This window comes from Musa acuminata, chromosome BXJ3-6 (assembly GCF_036884655.1).
Source record: "Musa acuminata AAA Group cultivar baxijiao chromosome BXJ3-6, Cavendish_Baxijiao_AAA, whole genome shotgun sequence".
NCBI lineage: Eukaryota > Viridiplantae > Streptophyta > Magnoliopsida > Zingiberales > Musaceae > Musa > Musa acuminata.
This window is the reverse complement of record NC_088354.1, coordinates 23,741,864-23,765,199: the sequence shown is the minus strand read 5'-3', so window position 1 is coordinate 23,765,199 and position 23,336 is coordinate 23,741,864. Positions and strand designations below refer to the sequence as shown.

The 23,336-nt window shown below is 50.7% G+C and overlaps 1 protein-coding gene across 1 annotated transcript; it reads left to right on the top strand.

Moving 5' to 3' along the window:
• The first annotated feature begins 697 nt into the window (after window positions 1-697).
• On the top strand, window positions 698-23,336 carry LOC103973777 (chitinase-like protein 1). Its single transcript, XM_009388429.3, has 4 exons — window positions 698-858; window positions 978-1,337; window positions 22,490-22,643; window positions 22,771-23,336. The coding sequence occupies exons 2-4, from the start codon at window positions 986-988 to the stop codon at window positions 23,174-23,176; spliced, it is 912 nt and encodes a 303-aa protein (XP_009386704.1). The 5' UTR covers window positions 698-858; window positions 978-985; the 3' UTR covers window positions 23,177-23,336.

Genomic DNA, 23,336 nt, shown 5'->3' with positions numbered 1-23,336 from the left:
CTCGAAGCCTTATGTCGATACATCGATCGATCCACCGGCCCGACGTCCAATCTTCTGACATGTTCCTCCAGCCCAACATGATTTTCTTGCTTTAATTATCTTATCTTGATCGAAGTATCATACGTCACTCAAAACGCAGATTAAAACATAAACACATATTGATTGATTTCATCATCAAAATTTGAGATTTAACAAGAATCAATCAGGTAAATCAAAAATAAGATCACATAATCGATACTTTAATACACATTTCGCTATCATATTTGATATAATTGGTTTTATTAGATAAATGTTTTTTCTAAAATTAATTAAAAGATAGTTTTTCTAATGTGATTTATAAGATTAGATGAGTTTATTACTATTAATTTGAATTAAATCACAAATTCTATCAGTCAAATATCATGTGTAATCTGCATCAACGACATGAAATAAGCGACTTCGCAAACACCCAATCCGTTATCAAATTGTAGATATTTTTCCATACATCACTCAAACGAGATGGTCCAATCAAATTCATCAATGTGAGTTATACGAGAGGATGATCATTAGACATAGATAAAACATTCGACCGGCCAAATTTTAGATTACCTGTTAGATCAAACCATGGAGCTATAATCTATTTTAAAAAATGAATTATAATTATTTTATAATACTAAAAGTATTTTAAAGAAAAAATAGCAAAAATGCGGGGATGGTCCGCTAAAGTTCACTGCGGGGAGTTCTGGGGAAGCAACGTTGTAAGCTGCGGTGCCCCAAATCCGACGGCTGGTATTCTTCGGCTTTCGCAGTCGAGAACAACTCCGGTCGTCCGCCCTACCGATCGATCCTCCGAACTACCGACGCTCTCTTCCTCCGGCGGTCTCTCTCTCTCTCTCTTAATACTTTCATTCACCGCCTCCTCCTTCCATCTACTAACCACATTCTTCTCTATCTCCTCTCCTGATTAGCTTTCGTTTCTCTTCTTCTTCTCCTATTAGATCCGGCCATGGCGAAGTTTAGTGCGTGTTTGGCCGTCCTGATGGTGATCGCGGTGGCCGTAACGGCGGTGGAGGCGTCGAAGTCGAAGCACAAGGCGTGCGACAAGGGGTGGGAGTGCAGTGGCAGCATCTACTGCTGCAACGAGACTATTAGCGAGTACTTCGTGGTGTACCAGTTCGAAAATCTCTTCAGCAAGCGCAACGCCCCCGTCGCCCACGCCGTCGGCTTCTGGGACTACCAGTCCTTCATCATCGCCGCCTCCGTCTACGAGCCGCTCGGGTTCGGCACCGCCGGCGACAAGCAGACCAAAATGAAGGAGGTCGCCGCCTTCCTAGGCCATGTCGGCAGCAAAACCTCTTGTAAGAAAGATCCCTCCTTTCCTTCTTTCCTCGATCGTCCCTCCTCTTATTTCTTAATGATAAATTCTCCCTATTTTCCCTGAATTTAGGCTTCAAAATCCAATATTTAGACGTATGGTTCATCATAATCTGTTTATTTGTTGCAAATTACTTCAACGTATGAGTATTTTGGGAGTGGAAATCGATGCGGAATTTCGAATCAGAGCAATAACTAGGTATTGGAATCATGGGGAAGCAAAAAAAAAAAGACATACGCACACGCATTGTCAGCAATGGTTATTTTTGCCTGATAGGGCATATTTTGGTAACCTGCCCTCCAACCACTATTCACAATCACATCAGCGTCAAGGTCAACATACTGGACTGCACCCCTCGGTCAACGTTGTTCCGAAAAGGTCGGATGGTGCCGACCTGCAAAAGTCGGGATGACACCAATCAAGTACAGCGCCGTTAGGTTGGGACGGTGTTGACCAAGTACCATGCCGTCTCGCAAAAGTTGGGACGCCACCAACCAAGTACAGCACCGTAAGATCGGGACGGTGTCGACCGAGTATCGTGCCGTCCCGCTAAAGTTGGGACGGTGTCGGCCAAGTACAGCGCCGTAAGATCGGGATAGCGTCGACTGAGTACCGTGCCGTCCCGCAAAAGTCGGGACGATGCCGACCAAGTACAGTACCATCCCGTAATGGTCGGGATGACAGCAAGTACGACACCACCGCACAACGTCGTGATGCCAAGGACACCCAACATTCGCCCCAAGAGTAAGTCTGTCGCTCGGAGGGTCGGCAACCATAAATATGACAGGTACAGTTGGTCCCCTAGCGGAGGGATAAAAACCCATCGCGGGCCTGACGACAGGTGGTTCTTGGCTCATTTCCCACCTAATTCTAACAAAATCTTCGGAGGGGTCGAAGTCGGGAGCCCCCTTTTCGACCCCGACTTGTGTGCAGGGACTGGTGATAAAGTGGGAGGCAGCCAGCCAATTTGAGGTTCAAGGCCTTGAAGCCAGAGCCCGAGCCTGACCTCACCGGACGACGATCCCCGTTGCCCGAGCGCCGACGTGGATGATCTTGCGCACCCGGGACTGAACCAAGCCATGTTGACTCCCTTTGCCACGGCGTAAAGGAACACTATCATTTTGGCGCTAGAAGGAGGGCCCGATGACGCAGGACCAAGCCCACCCAGGCAACACGACCGAACACTTGGGCAACGAACGCCTCCCGACCCACTCGACTCCTGGGCTCGTGGAGCAACATCCGCCTCCCCCCGAGCAGGAGACCAATGGCTCCATAGCAACCCCGGGGCACTATTGGCGGCTGTTCACTGACCCGGGGTTATTGCCCCCGGGAATGGCTACCACTCAACCTTCCATCTCTACCGAGGCATTCCTCAGCCTGGCGCACCAGGTCCAAGTTCTGGCGGGGATGGTGCAAACCATCGTTCCCCTTGCTCCTCTCCCCGTACAACTCTCGACGCTCCCGCTGACGCCACAACGGGAGTTGCCGCCCCCCTGTTTCCACGCAGCCTCCACCCTCTCCTGCATCACCCTTGGTCCCCGGGTGGCTCGCGACGACGAACGTCGCCTCGTCACCCGAATGGCGGTTGAGCTCGAGGTCGATGCCTGTGTACGGTACGCGAAGCCTCCAACGCCCCCCCTTCGGCAGTCCCGAGCCTGACACACTGTCGTCCGACTCGGTGACTCCCTCCGGGCACAACTGCGATCGGTGAATCGACGTCTGGATGAGGTTCAACGAGAGTTTCACAAGTCCAAAGAGGAGCTTGGAGAGTCCTCTTCAGGAGGATTGCCTTTTACACCTGAAATTCAGGACAAGCCAGTTCCTCCAAGCTTCTATCTCCCTGTTCTCGAAGCCTACGACAGCGGCTCCGACCCGACGGAACATGTCGCCGCCTTTTGAGCCCAGATGGCCCTATACGGCACTTCAGACGCCCTCATGTGCTGGGCGTTCCCTACCTCGCTCCGAGGCCCAGCTCGGATATGGTACAGTCGACTCAGACCGTCCTCGATCACCTCCTTCGACTAGTTGGCCAAGGAGTTTGAGCTCAATTTCCTGGCCAGCGTGCGACCGGAGTCGTCCGTAGCTCTGCTTCTCGGTCTCCGCCAAAAGGACGACGAGCCCCTTTCTCATTTTGTGACTCGCTTTGCCACTGAAATCCGAGGGCTGCCCGATGCTCATCCCTCTTTGATAATGCAAGCGTTCTTAATAGGACTTCGGCCTTCCAGATTCTTCTGGTCGCTGGTCGAGCGGTCGTCGACGTCTATCCCCGAAATGCTCCAGCTTGCTAACCAATACGTAGCCACTGAAGCATTGATGACGGGGAAGCGTGAGGAGCATAAAAGGCTGCGAGCAGAATCGACCCGAGGGCAAGCCCTGGCGTCGCCCAGAAGAACGATCGACCGACCCGACGCACCACTCCCGAGGACCCCACTCCCGCCTTTGAATTCCTCTAGGACGGAGATATTCTTGCAGATCAGGGAGAAAGGACTCTTGAAGGCCCCTAACCTGATGAAGGCACCACGCGAGCTCAGAGACCGCTCGAAGTATTGTCGGTTTCATCGTGACTACGGACACGACACCGAGGAGTGTCGCGACTTGAAGAACCAGATCGAAGAGCTCATATGCCGGGGGCACCTGGGCCACTACCTTAGGAGGCCGTGCGAATTGTCGCCCCGTCCTTCGGGTCCGATTGAGAAGCAGATTGATGTGATCAGCAGCCGTCCGGCGTCAGGGGGAGATATAGCATGGCGAGGCGAAAGGCTTATGCTCGAGCAACCATTGAAAAACGCCCGAGACAACCCCAAGTGCCCGAGATCACCTTCTCGGCAGGAGGAATCGAGTACCCGGAGCATGACGACGCGCTAGTTATCTCGGCCAGGATCGCCAATGCTTGGGTTAAAAGGATCATGGTGGACACCGAGAGCTCCGCCGATGTCCTATACTTCGACGCCTTCCGGAAGCTTGGCCCGACCAAGGAAGACCTCGCCCCAATTCAAACGATGCTTACCGAGTTTACAGGTGATTCTATTTCAGCTCTCGACACGACCGTCCTACCAGTCACCCTAGGCGAAGACCCACAGGTCAAGACAGTCATAGTAACCTTTATGGTGGTGGAACTCCCCTCGGCGTACAACGCCATCCTGGGCCGACCAACCCTCAACAAGCTCAGAGCGGTCATCTCCATATACTATCGGGCGATAAAATTCCCAACTCGAGCAGGGGTCGGGGAAGCAAGGAGCAATCCTCGGGAATCCCGACAATGTTACCTGGCGGTCGTCACATTACCCAAGAAGTCGAGGCGCGAGCATCCTATCGCCGACCCTCGGGACGTCGCCAAGCCAACACAACGCCCCGAACCGATCGAGCACACCCAAGAAGTCCCTCTATGTCACAACCGACCAGATAGGATCGTCATGGTCGGGTCGGGGCTACCGGAGGAGGAAAGAGAGCAACTCGTCAACTTGCTAGTTGAGAATGCTGACGTCTTTTCCTGGTCACCAGCGGACATGCTCGAGATTGACCGAACGGTCGCGCAACACCACCTGAACATCAGTCCCCAAGTGCGACCGGTGAAGCAGCGACCCCGAAAGCTGGCACTCGACCGACAAAAGGCTATAGATGAGATAGAATGACTATTGGCGGCGGGATTTATTGCAGAAGCAAAATATCCTCGATAGCTGTTGAATGTAGTCCTCGTTAAAAAGCCTAATGGAAGTTGGAGAATGTGTGTTGACTACATCGACCTCAACTGAGCATGCCCGAAGGACTGCTATCCACTGCCGAGGATCGACCAGCTGGTCGACGCAACCTCGGGCCACGAGCTCCTCATGTTCCTGGACGTGTTCTCGGGGTACAACCAAATCGAGATGGCACCGGAAGACCAGGAACACAGCTTTCATCACAAACCTAGGAGTTTACTTCTAGATGGTCATGTCGTTCGGGTTGAAGAATGCTGGGGCAACCTACCAAAGGATGATGAAAAAGGTGTTCGCCCGCCAGATCGGGAGAAACATGGAGGTGTATGTTAACGACATGATCGTCAAGAGCAAGTCCACCCGAATCCACTTGACGGACCTTACCGAGACATTCAGAACATTGTGGGAGTGCGACATGCACCTCAATCCCGCCAAGTGTGTCTTCGGGGTCAGCTCAGGAAAATTCCTCGGCTTCATCATCCACTGAAGGGGAATAGACGCCAACCCAGAAAAAGTTCAAGCTATCATCAACATGCAGCCTCCCCGTTCGGTAAAGGAGATCCAGCGCTTGACTGGGAGGCTCGCCGCCCTGGCTCGATTCCTGTCTCGATCAAAAGACAAATGTCTCCCCTTTTTCCATATCCTAAAAAGCCCGAAGAACTTCGAATGAACTTCAGAATGTCAAGAGGCGTTTGGCCGACTAAGGGAGCACCTGGCGCACCTACCCTGACTTGCTACAGTCACCTCGGGAGAGCCACTCAGCCTCCACCTCGCGGCTTCCAAACACGCCGTCAGTTCCGTCTTGACCCGGGAAGATTCTGGAGTGCAGAAGTCGATCTACTACTTGAGCCACGTTCTCAGTGGGCCCGAGACGCGATACCAACCGGTATAGAGACTGGCTCTAGCACTCGTTTAGATAGCCAGGAAGCTACGACCCTACTTTTAGGCCCACCCGATCAAGGTAATAACTGACCAGCCATTGCGACAAATCTTATCTAAATTCGATGTGTCCGGACGAATGCTCAAGTGGTCAGTCGAGCTCGAGGAATTCGACATACAATATATCCCGAGGACGGCCATCAAGGCCCAGGCTGTCATGGACAAACTTCTAAACGAGATGTTTGATGTAATGCTTATGTATATCCATATCTTTTGGTATGTTCATGCTTTGCACAACATGTAGAGGGATGGTCGAAGGCTTAATAGCCCCATTGTAGTTGGGTTTGGTGGCCGTTTTAGGCTTGTAAATAAAGGTTGTATCATGTGGACACTTGTGAGAGATTTTCGGTTTGTAATGGACCATTTTGACCCTTTGTTGTGCAACTGTTCAAAGCTTGTAAAGTCTGTTTGTAATTTGTATTGTCTATGAAGTGTTTTCGGAAATGTTTGCTTGTGGAACCCGAGTGAGGCGTTTTCTCTAACCCGTTTTCTCTTTTATGGGTCTTAAGGGACCATTGGAGGCTTCGGGGAGGCTGACCTTTGCGAACGGACACGCAAGGCTGCCGACTTAGACAAAACCAGCTAAGTCCATGACAGATGGTATCAGAGCGGGACAAGCACTCATAGAAACATTTTGAATGCAAACGTGGGGGACCTAGCGGTGCTATGTTGAGGGCAGTCAGCACACGCGCAACCGTTTGGGGGAAAATGAGCATGAAGATGTAGGGAAAAGGAGTCGCTAGGAGGAGCGGGCATCTGAGATTGACATTTAGAGGAATGGCCAACCCTTCGCTCAAGATGCACCACGAGAACAAGCAAACTTGGAAGAATGCGGAGCGCACAAAGGTTGGGATGGCTGAGTTCGAGCTACGGCTCGATGTTGACAACAATACTTGATGGTGCTCAAGGCAAGCGAGGCGCTTGGTAAAGGATGAGACCATGCAAGGTGAGATGAGTTGCTCAGCTACCGAAAGAGTTGTGCAAAACACACAGAGGTGAGGGGAATTGCTAACTCGAAGAATTCGGTACTCATGTATGGGCTTGTATGCGGACGATGGAATGCTTGCGGCCATCCCAAGGCGATCGAAACTCGACGCCATGGAGCATTGAAACTTTCTCTTCGGCATGTGAAGGATACGTCCGTAGGAGGCTGAAGTGTGCAGCGAGTTCAGCATGTTGCTAGGCCTTGAGTGGTGCATCGGGGGTTGTATTGACGTGGAGTCGCAATCTAGCAAAGTGCGTTTGCAGGAGGCAGAACAATGCACAGTTTATTCAGCAAATCAAAATAGTCCGAAGGGGATGGTGGTCTCCGAAACTTTCAGAGAGAAAGAAATGAAGAGAGATGTTGCTCCAACGGGACAGTTATCCAAGAGGGATAGATCCCGGGTTCTCCAGAGGGAGAATCATGTGCAACAGACTGCACATGTTGAGGAGGAGTACCTCAACAAACAACAACTCCACGAAGCTCAATGGACCGAGCGAGCGGCGAGGAGTCGTCGCATGATCTCGCTTGAGAGAATGCATTGGTGGATATATTGCGAGATCAAGTGGGGGAGCGACCCAGTGCAACACAAATGAAGGCACACTTAGAGTCGATATGGAGATCAGACTCAAGGGAGGGCTGACCCGTGAAATGGTGGGCGTGAGGACCACCATCAACTCAATGCAAAAACGAGGAGCGGAGCAACTTGGGTATAACTTGGCGAAGTACCCACGCCGCATGAAGGGAGCCAGCATAGAAGATGGAACATGGAGCGGAGGCACAGTGCTTTCCTTGGACAGAGGTCAAGGACATGAACTCTTGCAGAGGCAAGAGTAGGATTATGTTGTTCCATGGTGTCACGGACAAACTTCGAAACAGGATGTTTGATGTAATGCTTATGTATGTTCGTGTCTTTTGGTATGTTCATGCTTTGTACAGCATATAGAGGGACAGCCGAAGGCTTAATAGTCTCATTTTAGTTAGGTTGGTGGCCGCTTTAGGCTTGTAAATAAAGGTTGTGTCATGTGGACACGTGTGAGAGATTTTCGGTCTGTAATTGACCATTTAACCCTTTGTTGTGCAACTGTTCAGAGCTTGTAAAGTCTGTTTGTAATTTGCATTGTCTATGAAGTGTTTTCGGAAATGTTTGCTTGTGGATCCCGAATGAGGCGTTTTCTCTAACCCGTTCTCTCTTTTGTGGGTCCTAAGGGACATGGGAGGCTTCGGGGAGGCTGACCTTTGTGGACGGACACGCAAGGGTGTCGCACGACTTAGGCAAAACCAGCTAAGTCTGTGACAGATGGTATCAGAGCGGGACAAGCACTCATAGAAACACTTAGCATGCAAACGTGGGGGACCTAGCGGGGCTGCGTTGAGGGCAGTCAGCACACGCGCGACCGTTTGGGGGAAAACGGGCATAGAGATGTAGGGAAAAGGAGTCGCTCGGAGGAGCGAGCATCTGAGATTGACATTCAGAGGAATGGCCAACCCTTCGCGCAAGAGGCACCACGAGAACAGGCAAGCTTGGAAGAATGCGGAGCGCACAAAGGTTGGGATGGGTGAGTTTGAGCTACGGTTCAACGTTGACAACTATACTTGATGGTGCTCAAGGCAAGCGAGGCGCTTGGTAAAGGATGAGACAATACAAGGTGGAATGAGTTGCTCGGCGACCGTAAGAGTTGTGCAAAGCTCACAGAGGTGAGGGGAATTGCTAATTCAAAGAATTCGGTACTCATATATGGGCTTGTATGCAGACGATGGAATGTTCGCGGCCATCCCAAGGCGATCGAAACTCGGCGCCATAGAGCATTGAAACTTTCTTTTTGGCATGTGAAGGATACGCCCGTAAGAGGTTGAAGTGTGCAACGAGTTTAGCATGTTGCTAGGCCTCGAGTGGTGCAGCGGGGGTTGTATTGACGTGGAGTCGCAATCTAGCAAGTGTGTTTGCAGGTGGCAGAACAATGCACAGTTTGTTCAGCAAATCGGAGTAGTCCAAGGGGATGGTGGTCTTCGAAACGAAGAGAGATGTTGCTCCAACGGGACAGTTATCCTGGAGAGATAAGTCCTGGCTCTCCAGAGGGAGAATCATGTGGGATGGACCTCACATGTTGAGGAGGAGTACCTCAACAAACAACAACTCCACGAAGCGCAATGGACCGAGTAAGCGGCGAGGAGTCGTCGCATGATCTCGCTTGAGAGAATGCATTGGTGGATGCATTGCGAGATCAAGTGGGGGAGCGACCCAAAGCAACACAAATGAAGGCATACTTGGAGTCGATATGGAGATCGGACTCAAGGGAGGGCTGACCCGTGAAATGGTGGGCGCGAGTGCCACCATCAACTCAATGCAAAAACGAAGAGCGGAGCAACTTGGGTGTGACTTGGCGAAGTACCCAAGCCGCATAAAGGGAGCCAGCATAGAAGTTGGAACATGGAGCGGAGGCACAGTGCTTTCCTTGGACAGAGGTCAAGGACATGAACTCTTACAAAGGTAAGAGCAGGATCATGTTGTTCTATGGGTCCTTCATTCTGACGGAGCGAACTCATCTTGCATGGTGCCAAAGACGAAGGGAGCTTCTGGGCACATGCACCTTATCTCGGAAAAGCATTTGATGGAGGAACTAAGGCGATTCAATTTGCGGAGGCGAAGTTGGGTTTAGAAGGCCTTGGCACGGGGAAAGAGGACGCGGAGGCGGGTACTCTTGAAGAATATGCCATAGTGTTGTCGTTCAAGTTGCCAGGCAGGAAGCGGTGCGCAGTGGAGATTGTGCTGGTAGGGGCAGAGGCCCAGGATCCAGACAATGGTGCACTAATTGCAGCAAAGTCGGGGGACTTTGGGAGCTACTAGGCGACGGACTGTCCTAGAGCGGTGCTTCATCTAGGTGTGACCCAAGAGTGGGTGGATGAAGGTCGATTGCCAAAGGAGCGAACAAAATCGAAGGTGGAAGAGACCCTGCGATGTATTGGCAAAGGCCACACATAGAGGGATCACAATTCGAGTTCATCCCACAAGGATCAGAATGCAATAGAGATGTCACCAGGAGGCGACATGGTGCAGCGGATCGTGGTGGAACAGTTTGTGGCAATGCGATACACACGACATAGTCTCATGAGGGACTAGATCATACGGAGGTATGATTGGGAGCTACTGGAAGCTCCACTTCGGTGAACAACACAACGGCAAGAAGGGCTATGGATTCAAGGAATGAAGGCCATGGTACCGCAGAGGCGGGTCTTCCGTGCGTGCATCGAATTTTGCATCGGATGAAAGCCTTGGTCATCAGCATATGAGGGCTGTATTCCACCAAGGGAAAAGTTCGAATGCAAGTACCAGTGAGTCCCAGGGGAGGGACTTGATCATGCAGAGGTATGATCAAAGCAACTGGAGAGTTAGACTACTCCAGAGCCCATATTCGCTTAAGGGAGCCCGACAAGTCAGAGGACAAGGTCGAGTAAGCGAACGTTGCTACCAAGGAAGCTAAGGAGAATAGAATCGGTGCAAACTTTATAACGTGATGGCAGAGGCCATGCATGGGAGTTACAATCTGTCTTTCCATCGATCAAAGGGAGCTGCTTAGAGAACACAGAGGTGTTGAAGCAGAGGGTCGAAAGGGGCGAGGAAGCGACGATGAGTCCAGAGGGACTTAGCTACCCAAAATCAAGCGTCAGTTAGAATGGAGGTGGACTCGGAGGAGTGCCACAGAGACATATCTATTAATCGTAAAGAAAAGGGATATAGATGCGAGGCGACGGATAGTAGGGCCATGGGCATGGCAGCGCCATGGTACCGCAGAGGCGGGACTTCCGTGAAAGTCATTGATCCCTTGCTCTCATGGAGGGAGAGCGCTTGGTCGTGTAAGGGGCTGAGGAGGTGGAGCATGCAGAGGCAAACTCCAAGTACCGAGACAAGGTTAAAGGGCAAAGGCCAAGGAACTTCGTAAGACCGGTGTCAACGAGCTTCTCATCAAGATAGCCGAAAGTGAAGGACTTCGGGTCATGCAAGAGTGCACGACCAAGGAACGAAGCAGGCAGTACGTGGTGTTGTACCTTTGCTACTCAGTGGAGTAGGTGGCAGGGTTGATGGAGAAGACGGTACAATCCCAGAGGCAACCAAACCTATGAGAGAATTACTCCAAGTTGGGGTGAAAACTTCCTGCATTCCAGAAGTTCGATGGCATTGAGAATGTGAATCACAGTAGCTAACTCAACGCAAGGAGTGCAAACACTTCAAGTGCTTCAGAAGTGTGAGCAATGAGCAGGCGAAAGCCAGTAACCAGCTCGATGCATGGAGTACAACCTCGAGGAGGCGGGCGAAGTCAAGTAACCTTTGCCTTCTCAACTCTTAAGAGAATGGGCGAAATCGAGTATCCCAATTCTCTTATCTATCCAGTAGAGGAGCTCTGCACATGTTCATAGACCCTTCGAAGAAAATGGAAGACAGTAGTTGTCAAATCCTCACCAACGGTGATCAATGCTAACTGAGAGTAGATTGTCCGCTTCATTTCCCAATGTACTGCCAATCGAAAACGAAAGTGATGCGAACCTACTTGGAAGTGACAACTAAGTGAAAGAAGAGTCAATGGGCAAATTTTGTGGAGGAAGGACCCAAAAACTTCAGAAGTTTGCGAGACGATGCTCGTTAAAGCTCCAACAAGCATCCATCCAATTCAAGCAGCATGAGCATTTGAGAGACTGACGCATAGTAAGGATAGTCTTTTCTTTCATTTGGAGGATCTGTAGGAATCAACAAGGATCAACACAACTTAGCCAACCCCACACCAGAGTCAGAGTCATTGGTGAGTTGAAGCAGCATGGCGGATCAAAGGTTCGACTACTCAAAAAAGCAGCGGAGAGCAGCTGGGAGCCAGGAGGCGCATTGCAGCTGGAGCAGAAGATTGAAGACTCAGCAAAGGCGAGGAGTTGCAATGCCGACAAAGGCTTCGACGAGGACGTCGAAGGAATAAGTGGGGGAGAATGTCACGGACAAACTTCGAAATAGGATGTTTGATGTAATGCTTATGTATGTCCGTGTCTTTTGGTATGTTCATGCTTTGTACAGCATGTAGAGGGACGGCCGAAGGCTTAATAGTCTCATTTTAGTTAGGTTGGTGGCCGCTTTAGGCTTGTAAATAAAGGTTGTCATGTGGACACGTGTGAGAGATTTACGGTCTATAATGGACCATTTTACCCTTTGTTGTGCAACTGTTCAGAGCTTGTAAAGTCTGTTTGTAATTTGCATTGTCTATGAAGTGTTTTCGGAAATGTTTGCTTGTGGATCCCGAATGAGGCGTTTTCTCGAACCCGTTCTCTTTTTTGTGGGTCCTAAGGGACATGGGAGGCTGACCTTTGCGGACGGACACGCAAGGGTGCCGCACGACTTAGGCAAAACCAGCTAAGTCCGTGACAATGGGTCCTTCATTCTGACGGAGCGAACTCATCTTACATGGTGCCAAAGACGAAGGGAGCTTCTGGGCATATACACCTTATCTCGGAGAAGCATTTGATGGAGGGACTAGGGCGACTCAACTTGCGGAGGCGAAGTTGGGTTCAGAAGGCCTTTGCATGGGGCAAGAGGACGCGGAGGCGGGTACTCTTGAAGAATATGCCATAGTGTTGTCATTCAAGTTGCCATGAAAGAAGCGGTGCGCAGCGGAGATTGTGCTGGTAGGGGCAGAGGCCCAAGATCCAGACAATGGTGCACCATTTTCAGCGAAGTCGGTGGACTTCGGGAGCTACTAGGCGACGGACTGTTCTAGAGAGGTGCTTCATCTAGGTGTGACCCAAGAGCGGGTGGATGAAGGTCGATTGCCAAAGGAACGAACAAAATCGAAGGTGGAAGAGACCCTGCGATGTATTGGCAGAGGCCACACATAGAGGGATCACAATTCGAGTTCATCCCACAAGGATCAAAATGCAATGGAGATGTCACCTGGAGGCGACATGGTGCGGCGAATCGTGGTGGAACAGTTCGTGGCAATGTGATACACATGACATAGTCCCGTGAGGGATTAGATCATACGGAGGTATGATTGGAAGCTACTGGAAGCTCCACTTCGGTGAACAACACGACGACAAGAAGGGCTATGGATTCAAGGAGTGAAGGTCATGGTACCGCAGAGGCGAGTCTTCCGTGCATGCATTGAATTTTGCATCGGATGAAAACCTTGGTCATCAGCATATGGGGGCTGTGTTCCATCGAGGGAAAAGTTCGAATGCAAGTACCAGTGAGTCCCATGGGAGGGACTCGATCATGCAGAGGTATGATCGAAGCAGTTAGAGAGTTGGACTGCTCCAGAGCTCATATTCGCTTAAGGGAGCCCGGTAAGTCAGAGGACAAGGTTGAGTAAGCGAACGTTGCTACCAAGGAAGCTAAGGAGAACAGAATCAGTGCAAACCCTACAACGTGATGGCAGAGGCCATGCTTGGGAGTTGCAGTCTGTCTTTCCATCGACCAAAGGGAGCTGCTTGGAGAACACAGAGGTGTTGAAGCAGGGGGTCGAAAGGGGCGAGGAAGCGACGACGAGGCCAGAGGGACTTAGCTACCCAAAATAAAGCATCAGTTAGAATGGAGGTAGACTCGGAGGAGTGCCACAGAGACATATCTACTGATCGTGAAGAAAAGGGATGCAGATGCGAGGCAACGAATAGTAGGGCCATGGGCATGGCAGCGCCATGGTACCGCAGAGGCGGGACTTCCGTGAAAGTCATTGATCCCTTGCTCTCATGCAGGGAGAGCGCTTGGTCGTGAAAGGGGCCGAGGAGGTGGAACATGCAGAGGCAAACTCCAAGTACCGAGACAAGGCTTAAGGGCAGAGACCAATGAACTTCATAAGACCGGTGTCAACGAGCTTCTTATCAAGATAGCCGAAAGTGAAGGATTTCGAGTCAGGCAAGAGTGCACGACCAAGGAACGAAGTAGGCAGTACGTGGTGTTGTACCTTTGCTACTCAGTGGAGTAGGTGGCAGGGTTGATGGAGAAGACGGTACAATCCCAGAGGCAACCAAACCTATGAGAGAATTACTCCAAGTTGGGGTGAAAACTTCCTGCATTCTAGAAGTTCGATGGCATTGAGAAGATGAATCACAGTAACTAACTCAACACAAGGAGTGCAAACACTTAAAGTGCTTCAGAAGTGTGAGCAAAGAGCAGGCGAAGGCCAGTAACCAACTCGATGCATGGAGTACAACCCCGAGGAGGCGGGCGAAGTCAAGTAACCTTTGCCTTTTCAACTCTTAAGAGAATGGGCGAAACCGAGTACCCTAATTCTCTTATCTATCCAGCAGAGGAGCTCTGCACAGGTTCAAAGACCCTTCGAAGATAATGGAAGACAATAGTTGTCGAATCCTCACCAACGGTGATCAGTGCTACTAAGAGTAGATTGTCCACTTCATTTCCCAACGAAATGTCAATCGAAAGCAGAAGTGATGCGAACCTACTTGGAAGGGACAACTAAGTGAAAGAAGAGTTGATGGACAAATTTTGTGGTGGAAGGACCCAAAACTTCGAAAGTTTGCGAGGTGATGCTCGTTAAAGCTCCAACAAGCATCCACCCAGTTCAAGCAGCATGTGGTATTTGAGAGACTGGCGCATAGTAAGGATGGTCTTTTCCTTTATCTAGAGGATCCGCAGGAATCAACAAGGATCAACACAACTCAGCCAACCCCACATAGAGTCAAAGTTATTGGCGAGTTGAAACAGCATAGCGGATCAAAAGTTCGGCTACTCAACAACAATAGCGAAGAGCAGCTGGGAGCCAAGAGGCGCATTGCAGCTGGAGCAGAAGATTGAAGACTCAGCAAAGGCGAGGAGTTATGGTGTCGGCGAAAGGCTTCGACGAGGACGTCGAAGGAATAAGTGGGGGAGAATGTCACGGACAAACTTCTAAACAGAATGTTTGATGTAATGCTTATGTATGTTCGTGTCTTTTGGTATGTTCATGCTTTGCACAGCATGTAGAGGGACAACCAAAGGCTTAATAGTCCAATTGTAGTTGGGTTTGGCGGTCGTTTTAGGCTTGTAAATAAAGGTTGTATCTTGTGGACACTTGTGAGAGATTTTCGGTCTGTAATGAACCATTTTGACCCTTTGTTGTGTAACTGTTTAGAGCTTGTAAAGTCTGTTTGTAATTTGCATCATTGTCTATGAAGTGTTTTCGAAAATGTTTGCATGTGGATCCTGAGTGAGGTATTTTCTCTAACCCGTTTTCTCTTTTGTGGGTTATAAGGGACCATGGGAGGCTTTGGGGAGGCTGATCTTTGTGACGACGAGCATATTGAGCAATGGTGGAGCTTACACATCGACGGCTCAGCAAACGCAAAAGGGGGCGGGGCTAGCCTCGTCCTCAAAAGCCCCGATGGCCGGACGTTCAGTCACGCGCTACGCTTCGGGTTTAAGGCTACCAACAACGAAGCTGAGTACGAGGCGCTCCTATCCTGCCTTAAGTTGGCCCTCGAGCTCCAAGTCAAAGGCATCGAAGTTTTCACCGACTCCCAGCTAGTGGTCGGCCATATCAACGGAGACTATGAGGCTCGGGATGTTACCATGACAAAATACTTATCCGAGGTAAAGAAACTCGTTAGCTGCTTCTAGCGCTTCGCCATAACAAGGGTGTCGCAGGCCCAGAACGCACAAGCTGACGCCTTGGCGAAGTTCGCCTCGACTCAAGACGCCAAACTGCCTCCGGAAGTCGAACAACTTCCTTACCGAACCATTGCGGTCAAAGAGGTGGCCATCGCATATGCAACCCCGACCTGGGTGGAAGAAATCCTCCGCTACAAAAAGGACGGGACGCTGCCAACCGACAAGGTGGCCTCCCGACGGCTCCGGCGCATGCAGGCATGGTATTGTGAGATGAACGTGCGACTTTATCGGAGGTCGTTCACCCAACCGCTCCTGCGCTGCTTGGACCCCGTGGAAGCTCAATCGGTATTAGCCGAGGTTCACGAAGGAATCTGCGGGGAGCACATTGGCGGTCAGACCTTAGCCTTCAAAGTCCTCCGACAAGGGTACTGTTGGCTGACCATGCGTCGAGACGTCATGACCTACGTACAGCGATGCCTACGGTGTCAGAAGCATTCTCAGGCACCTCATCAACTCGCGGTTCCCCTAACCCCCCTGGATAGCGCATGGCCCTTTGCGCAATGGGGGATGGACCTTCTCGACCCCTTCCCACTTGCTTTGGGGCAGAGAAAATTCCTCATCGTCGAAGTGGATTACTTCACCAAGTGGTTGGAGGCCGAGCCGTTGGCGTCCATCACCAAGAAGCAAGTAGAAGGATTCATATGGAGGAACATGATTACTCGCTTCGGCATCCCCAAGGCCATCATCACCGACAACGGTACCCAATTCGACAACGAAAGGTTCAAAAGATTTTGCTCAGGCTACAGAATACAACTGAGGTTTAGCTTGGTGGCCCATGCGCAGACCAATGGCCTAGCCGAGGTGACCAACCGGGCGATACTGGAAGGTTTGAAGAAAAGGGTCACAGGAGCTCAAGGTGTCTGGGTCGATGAGCTCCCGAGGATACTATGGGCCTCCCGGACAACACCGAAGACCGCCACGGGGGATTCACCTTTCAGCTTGATGTTCGGTACCAAGGCAGTGCTTCCGCCCGAGGTAGTCATCCCGACCCCCCGAGCCGAAAACTTCAACGACGTCACGTCGGAAAGCGGGCTCCGAGCCAGCTTGGATCTCATCGAAGAACGGAGAGCTGACGCATATCTCCGTGCCCTCTCTTATAAAAGAGCTGTCACGAGACTTTACAACCGAAGGGTGCGCCCTCGGCCGATCAAGCTTGACAACTTAGTCCTACGAAAGGTCGAGGTCAGCGACCCTACTCACTCCCGAGGCAAGCTAGCTCCGAGCTGGGAAGGCCCCTACCGAGTAGCGACAGTGGTCCGAGATGGTACTTATCGCTTAGCGACACAGGAAGGGCGACCAGTGCCGAGGACATGGCACATATCAAATTTAAAGAAGTTTTACGTCTGAAAAGTATGTCGGGCAAGAGCCCTATCGCTGAAAAAAGAAGGAAAGACATACGAAAGTGGCAAAGGGAGTTTCATTGATAAAAAAATTTTTACATCGCCCAACCAGTCGCAGCAAGACGAAAGAGCAGCGAGCGGCCATCAAAAAAGCAAGAAAAAGGAAAGGGGGACGCAACCTAGGCCCCGGGAAGATCCGTGCTATCGTCGAAAGGAACTTCCTCGGGCATCTCGACGTCGTCATCGTTGGGAAGACACGAGAAGGGATCCATGTCAAAATGCAGGTCGGGAAACCGAGCCCGAAACCATGACACGACGACTCGATATCCGTACTCATACGAGACCTGCCCCAACCTTTGCAGCCCGAGCTGAAACCCGCGGGACTCCTTATATTCTTCGATCAGTTTTTGGTTCTTTGCAAGGGCTGCTCGGGTTTCCTCCTCGGCCTTCTTCGCTGACACACGAGCCTCTTCTAAGCTCCAGGACAGGGTCCAACAGTTCGCCCTCCATCAAGCGAACTCGCCTGCGAGACTCCTTCAGCTACTCCCGAAGACCCACCTGCTGTTGCCCGGCGCCCTCGAGCTCCAACTTTAGTCTTGCAACCTCTCCCTCCAGGTCAGTGGCTCGCTGCTCGGCTGCCGCCACCGCTTCCGGCGTCGCCCCCACTTTCAGTTCTTCGATTTGGCCTGGGAGCTCAGCGTTCTTATCCCCCAGACTGCTGATTATCCGACCAGCGTCCTGAACATGGTCTACAAGCGTCGTGTAGTAGTGCAGGTTCTGCATAAAGAAACGACGAGGTGTAAGCAAAGAAGGTCGAACGAGGACCGAGAAGGAAAAAGATATCCATACCTAGACCAAAGACTTGCCAACCTTCTCGATCAACACCTCAAAAGGCGAACCGTACAATTGTCTAGCGATATCGGGGATAAGGGCACCCCGGGCGTAAGTCGTAGAGGCCGCGTCGTCCGTCCAGACTCAGCTCCCCGAGGGTCAACCCCGGCCAGCGCATCACGAGAGGGTCGGACGCTTCCCCCTCGGGTAGCTCCGCTATAAAAGAGCCTGGAAAGGTTCATCCTTGGAGCGGGCTCGGGTGCGGCAGAGATCACGCATTGTGGCAGGGCGGGCTGCTTTGGCCGACCTCGCCTTCCCGGCGCGTTCCTTGCCATGCGAGCTCCCAGCTGTCTCCCTTGGGGCAGGACCACAGGATCGCCCCCCAGCTACCGCCAGCTTTAGCGGCGGACGCCCGAGCCGCGGCAGACTCAGGCATCTTCGGTGTCTCGGTTTTCGGCTTCTTACGCGAGCGGTCGGGCTCCGAGCTCCTCGGCCGACCCGAATCTCCTGCGGGTTGTGTGACGGAAGGATTAGACTAAGGAGCCGAGGAGGCACGGGGCATCCCCCGCAGGCGCATGAGATTCATCATATCTATCCAAGAAATCAAAAAGCGTCAACAATGTCAAACAGCGCCAAGACAACTAGTAAAAGGGGGATTGGCCCGAGCCGTACCCCGGGGCGCCGGACTAAGGCTAGCCTCAACCAACCACTCCTCGGTCATGTCCCTAATGGCCCGTGAGGTAGCGAGAATCCCCTTTAGGTGCCCTAGCTGCTCATACTCGTCATTAGATAACCTAGGGCAGCTGTTGTTGATCACTCGAGCCGACCATCTGAGGCTAAACCCCCACCCCCGACTACAGCTAACAAAAAAGTAGCGGCTCTTCCACCCTTTGTTGTTAGAAGACGCCCTGCTCACCCTAAAGCCACCGTGACAGGACAGAAAGTAGCCGCCCTACCCCTTAGACAAACGGAAGTAGGACAGGAAAAGATAGCGGGTCGGGGTGATAGCTGCTCCTCGACACTCCCCGAGGAAGGTCACCATATTCCTCCACGAGTTCGGGGCCATCTGTGATGGCGAGATTTGCCACCAGGAGAAGTAGGCCTCAATCACCGTGTGTAAGGGAAACCTAAGCTCGGACTCAAGGGCGTCAAGAGTCAGTCTGAACCCACTCGGGAACGGGTCGTAGGCCCGTTGCCCGGACCGAGGGACGTGTAACTCATATTCGCTCGGGATACTATAGCGATCCCTGACATGGCCGAACAACTCCGCTGTCACGATAGAATCGGAGTCGTGCAGGGATTTCATGACCTCCAGGGCCCGAACAGTTTTCTCATTCACGGGAGGTGTCCCACCCGACGACGGACCACTATTCGAAGTCGACGCTGCAACCTCGGACCCCGACCTACCAGAAGAAGAAGAAGAGGAGGAGGAAGAGGAGGAAGTGGATATCTGGACCGACCTGAGGCGTTTACCGACCAAGGAGAAAAGGAGGGAGCGGGAACACGGAGCACAAGAATGAACTTAGCCAAAAAGAAAACAAACAAGCAAATAGGGAGAGTGGGAAGGGGGTTTTATAGGGCAAAGCCCCGCCAATCGAGGCGACCCTTCGCCTCCCCCCGGAAGGCCAGCAGTCGCTCCCCTCGCCATAATGACCCCTGGAGAAGCATAAATTCCGAGGCAAGCGTCTCCGCCCTAGCGGGAAACTTCCTGCCAAGGCAGAAGCTTTCCGCCAGGGCAGAAATTTCCCGCCAGGACAGAAACCCACTGCAAGCACGGAAGTTTCCCGCCAAAACTAACGTGGCGGGAATATTCCGGTCTGGTTCGTTTCGGCCGAGGGCAAAGCAGAGCCGCTCGCCCCCACCAGACACACCGCGCCCGAACCGCGCTGCTCAGCCACGTCAGTCATACAGTGCCCGAGTCACGCCCCTCGGTCACGTTAGTCATACAGTGCCCGAGTCATGCCACTCAGCCACGTCAGTCATACGGTGCCCGAGTCATGCCGCTCAGCCACATCAGTCATACATTGCCCGAGTCATGTCGCTCGGCCACATCAGTCATACAGTGCCCGAGTCATGCCACTCGGTCACGCTAGTCATACAATGCCCGAGTCATGCCACTCGGCCACGCCAGTCATACAATGCCCGAGTCATGTCGCTCGGCCACATCAGTCATACAGTGCCCGAGTCATGATGCTCGGTCACGTCAATCTTCATTACCCGAGCTATCCAGCTCGGTCACACCAGCCTACAACGCCTAGGTTATGCTTCTCAGTTATCTTGGCCTTCAACAACCTGAGCCGTGACACTCAGCCACATCGATCCTTCAGTATCCAAGCCAAGGTGCACACCAACTACGACCGAATCACCACGTCCAACATCGAGCAACGTCGCTTGCCCAGTCAAAATCCCGACAAACTTTCCTGACGGACCCTGTCTACGACCGATCTCCGCTCCCAGAGGTTCCCGGCGAACCACTGGCCGTACCACTAGTCATTACACGGGTAGACCCGACTTACGAGATCACACCGCACCATGCACCAGGCCCCTCGAGGAGCGACCCGGCACAAGCCGCTCTCTAAGGGGGGGAGAGAATGATAGGGCATATTTTGGTAACCTGCCTTCCAACCACTATTCACAGCCACATCAGCGTCAAGATCAACATACCGGACCGCACCCCCTGGTCAACACCGTTCCGCAAAGGTTGGACGGCGCCGACCAAGTACAACGTCGTAAGATTGGGACGGCGCCGACCGAGTACCGTGTCGTCCCGCTAAAGTCGGGACGGCACCGGCCAAGTACAGCGTCGTAAGATCGGGACGACACTGACCGAGTACTGTGTCGTCCCGCAAAAGTCGAGACGGCACTGAGTACGACACCACTGCACAACGTCGTGACGCCGAGGACGCCCAACATCCGCCCCAAGAGTAAGTCCGTCGCCCGGAGGGTCGGCAACCATAAATATGACAGGTACGACTGGTCCCCTGGCGGAGGGATAAAAACCCATCACGAGGCCGGCGACAAGTGGTTCTTAGCTCATTTTCCACCCAGTTCTAACAAAATCTTCGGAGGGGTCGAAGTCGGGAGCCCCCTTTCCAACCCTGACCCGTGTGCAAGGACCAATGATAGAGTGGGAGGCGGCCAGCCAAGGGGAGTTTCCAGGCCTTGAAGCCAGAGCCCGAGCCTGACCTCACCAGACGATGATCCCCGCCGCCCGAGCGCTGACGTGGATGATCTTGCGTACCCGTGACTGAATCAAGCCGTGCGGACTCCCTCTGCCATGACGTAAAGGAACACTATCAATGCCAAAGACAAATTTTCAAGATATCAGAACATAATGCACAATAAAAAGATGTGAAACAAGCCATGCACAGTCACTGGACACTAAATAAATCCTATGGTGATTATGAACAAATTTGAAATGTTTTCGACTGCTGTTCCCATCTGCATCAGTGGAACATGATTCCGAGTGTCCACGGTTTGTTCATTTTTCTTGTTCGTGTGATGCAAATTAAATAATCGGTTATATCTTAGGCAAAGGAGATTTATAACAACATGGAAAGAAGCACGAGATCCAGTTTGTCATACATTTCAAGGAAATGCTCTGAGGGCAAAAGATTCAATGAACTTGTTATAGTGAAATTTGCATTAGGTTTCTCAAATTCTAATTGTACAGTCATGGTGAACAAAAAGGTTATACATAGGGCTGTAGGTTGTAATCAATCAGCTTCTGTGTTAATTAGATATATAGACAATCTTAGATCCATATTATAAATAGATAACATGTGATTTACAGTTCTTGTTTCTTCAACAGTAGGTAGTTAAGATAGAGAGAAAAAGGACTGCAGGTAAATAGAGTATATTTAAGACAAGGAAGAGAAATTATCGAAAAAAATGCATATGCAAGAATGGAAAATAGATTATCAAGGAGGCAAATATTAAAGGGCCGTTGTCTCTCTATTTGATGCTAAGTAGCTTCTCAAACTTCACTATTTCTCTCACCGACATATATTATGAATAGCTAGATTCCTAGCCAGATTAGATGCTTGTAAATTATAACAATATGAAAATAAATGTAATCATATGAAAATGGATCCTTTTATCCTCACCCAACTGAATTCTTTTGCACTCATCCTCGTATCTGGCTACATAACTTTTCTGCACTAATAAAATGATCGATGATGAAGATATTATTTAGGAGGACAATGTCTATCAACTTAATAACTTGGACAGCACACTCAGATGTCTGAGATACCCAGAATTTCTGTGATGAGAACAATAAATTGCATTGCCCAGCATGACCAAGCAACCTGGACAAGATTCATCTTAACAGATTCAGCAAAGATAAGATTGAATGGATTCAGTGGAGATGCGTGCAGCTACTGTTCCTTCCTTCTAGTTCCAGTGTATTTGCCTCGGTTGGTAGGCACCACAGGCTGGCAGACACCTTAGGTTGGCATCATGCACAAAAAATGTCCAATTAGATGTTAATTGTTGTCATGCCATGGTTATTGGAAAACCCTAAAAAAGAGATGCAGATTGCACAACGCTCCTGTTAGTGCAGGCTTTGGGGAGATAGAAACCCAATGGATTTACTGGCTTGTGGTGTCTCAGATGCTGTAGGAATGATTGTCATGGCTGCCTAACTTGTTTTCTCATAGACATGTATACATATATATGTATATAATCTGCCGATGATCTTTATCGCAGGTGGTTATGGTGTTGCGACTGGTGGCCCATTTGCATGGGGATTGTGCTATAACCATGAGATGAGCCCAAGCCAAGACTACTGCGATCCAAACTACCTTTATCCCTGCACCGAAGGAGTTCAATACTATGGACGTGGTGCTCTGCCTGTGTACTGGTATGTCAATGGTATTTGTCATCTTGCATTTCTAGTATGCACCAGGTGCAAGGATAGAACAAAATAATTAATCTTATCATTTGGTTGAAATTAATTAAGTGCTGCTGGTTAAATTGATGACTTCTAGGAACTACAATTATGGGCTTATTGGTGAAGCTTTGAAGGTAGATCTGTTGAACCATCCAGAATACCTAGAGCAGAATGCTACCCTGGCTTTCCAAGCTGCCATCTGGAGGTGGATGACACCAATGAAGAAAAAGCAGCCTTCAGCTCATGATGTTTTCGTTGGAAACTGGAAGCCCACCAAGAATGACACCTTGTCGAAAAGGTTGCCTGGCTTTGGGCTTACCATGAATATTCTGTATGGAGATATTATTTGTGGCCAGGGATATATTGATCCCATGAACAACATAATATCTCACTATCAATATTACCTGGATCTCATGGGAATAGGGCGCCAATTTTCTGGAGATAATCTGGATTGTGCCGAACAAGTGGTTTTCAATCCATCTTACAAGCCTGCTACATCCTAAGTGAGAATGCCCCAAAACTATAGTAGTGTTGATGTTTCCATTATAAGACTAATGTTTTAAGACGTGCTTTTGAAGTTCATCATGCTGAGTGATGTTTTAGTCCTTATGGTCAAAAACACTTGTAATGGATACATTTTCTTTATGTGGAAATTATGATGTA

Coding starts and splice junctions, on each gene's coding strand:
- LOC103973777 (XM_009388429.3), top strand. CDS start 986: ATGGCGAAGTTTAGTGCGTGTTTGGCCGTCCTGATGGTGATCGCGGTG. Junction 1,338..22,489: donor TGTCGGCAGCAAAACCTCTT/GTAAGAAAGATC, acceptor TCTTTATCGCAG/GTGGTTATGGTGTTGCGACT. Junction 22,644..22,770: donor GGTGCTCTGCCTGTGTACTG/GTATGTCAATGG, acceptor GATGACTTCTAG/GAACTACAATTATGGGCTTA.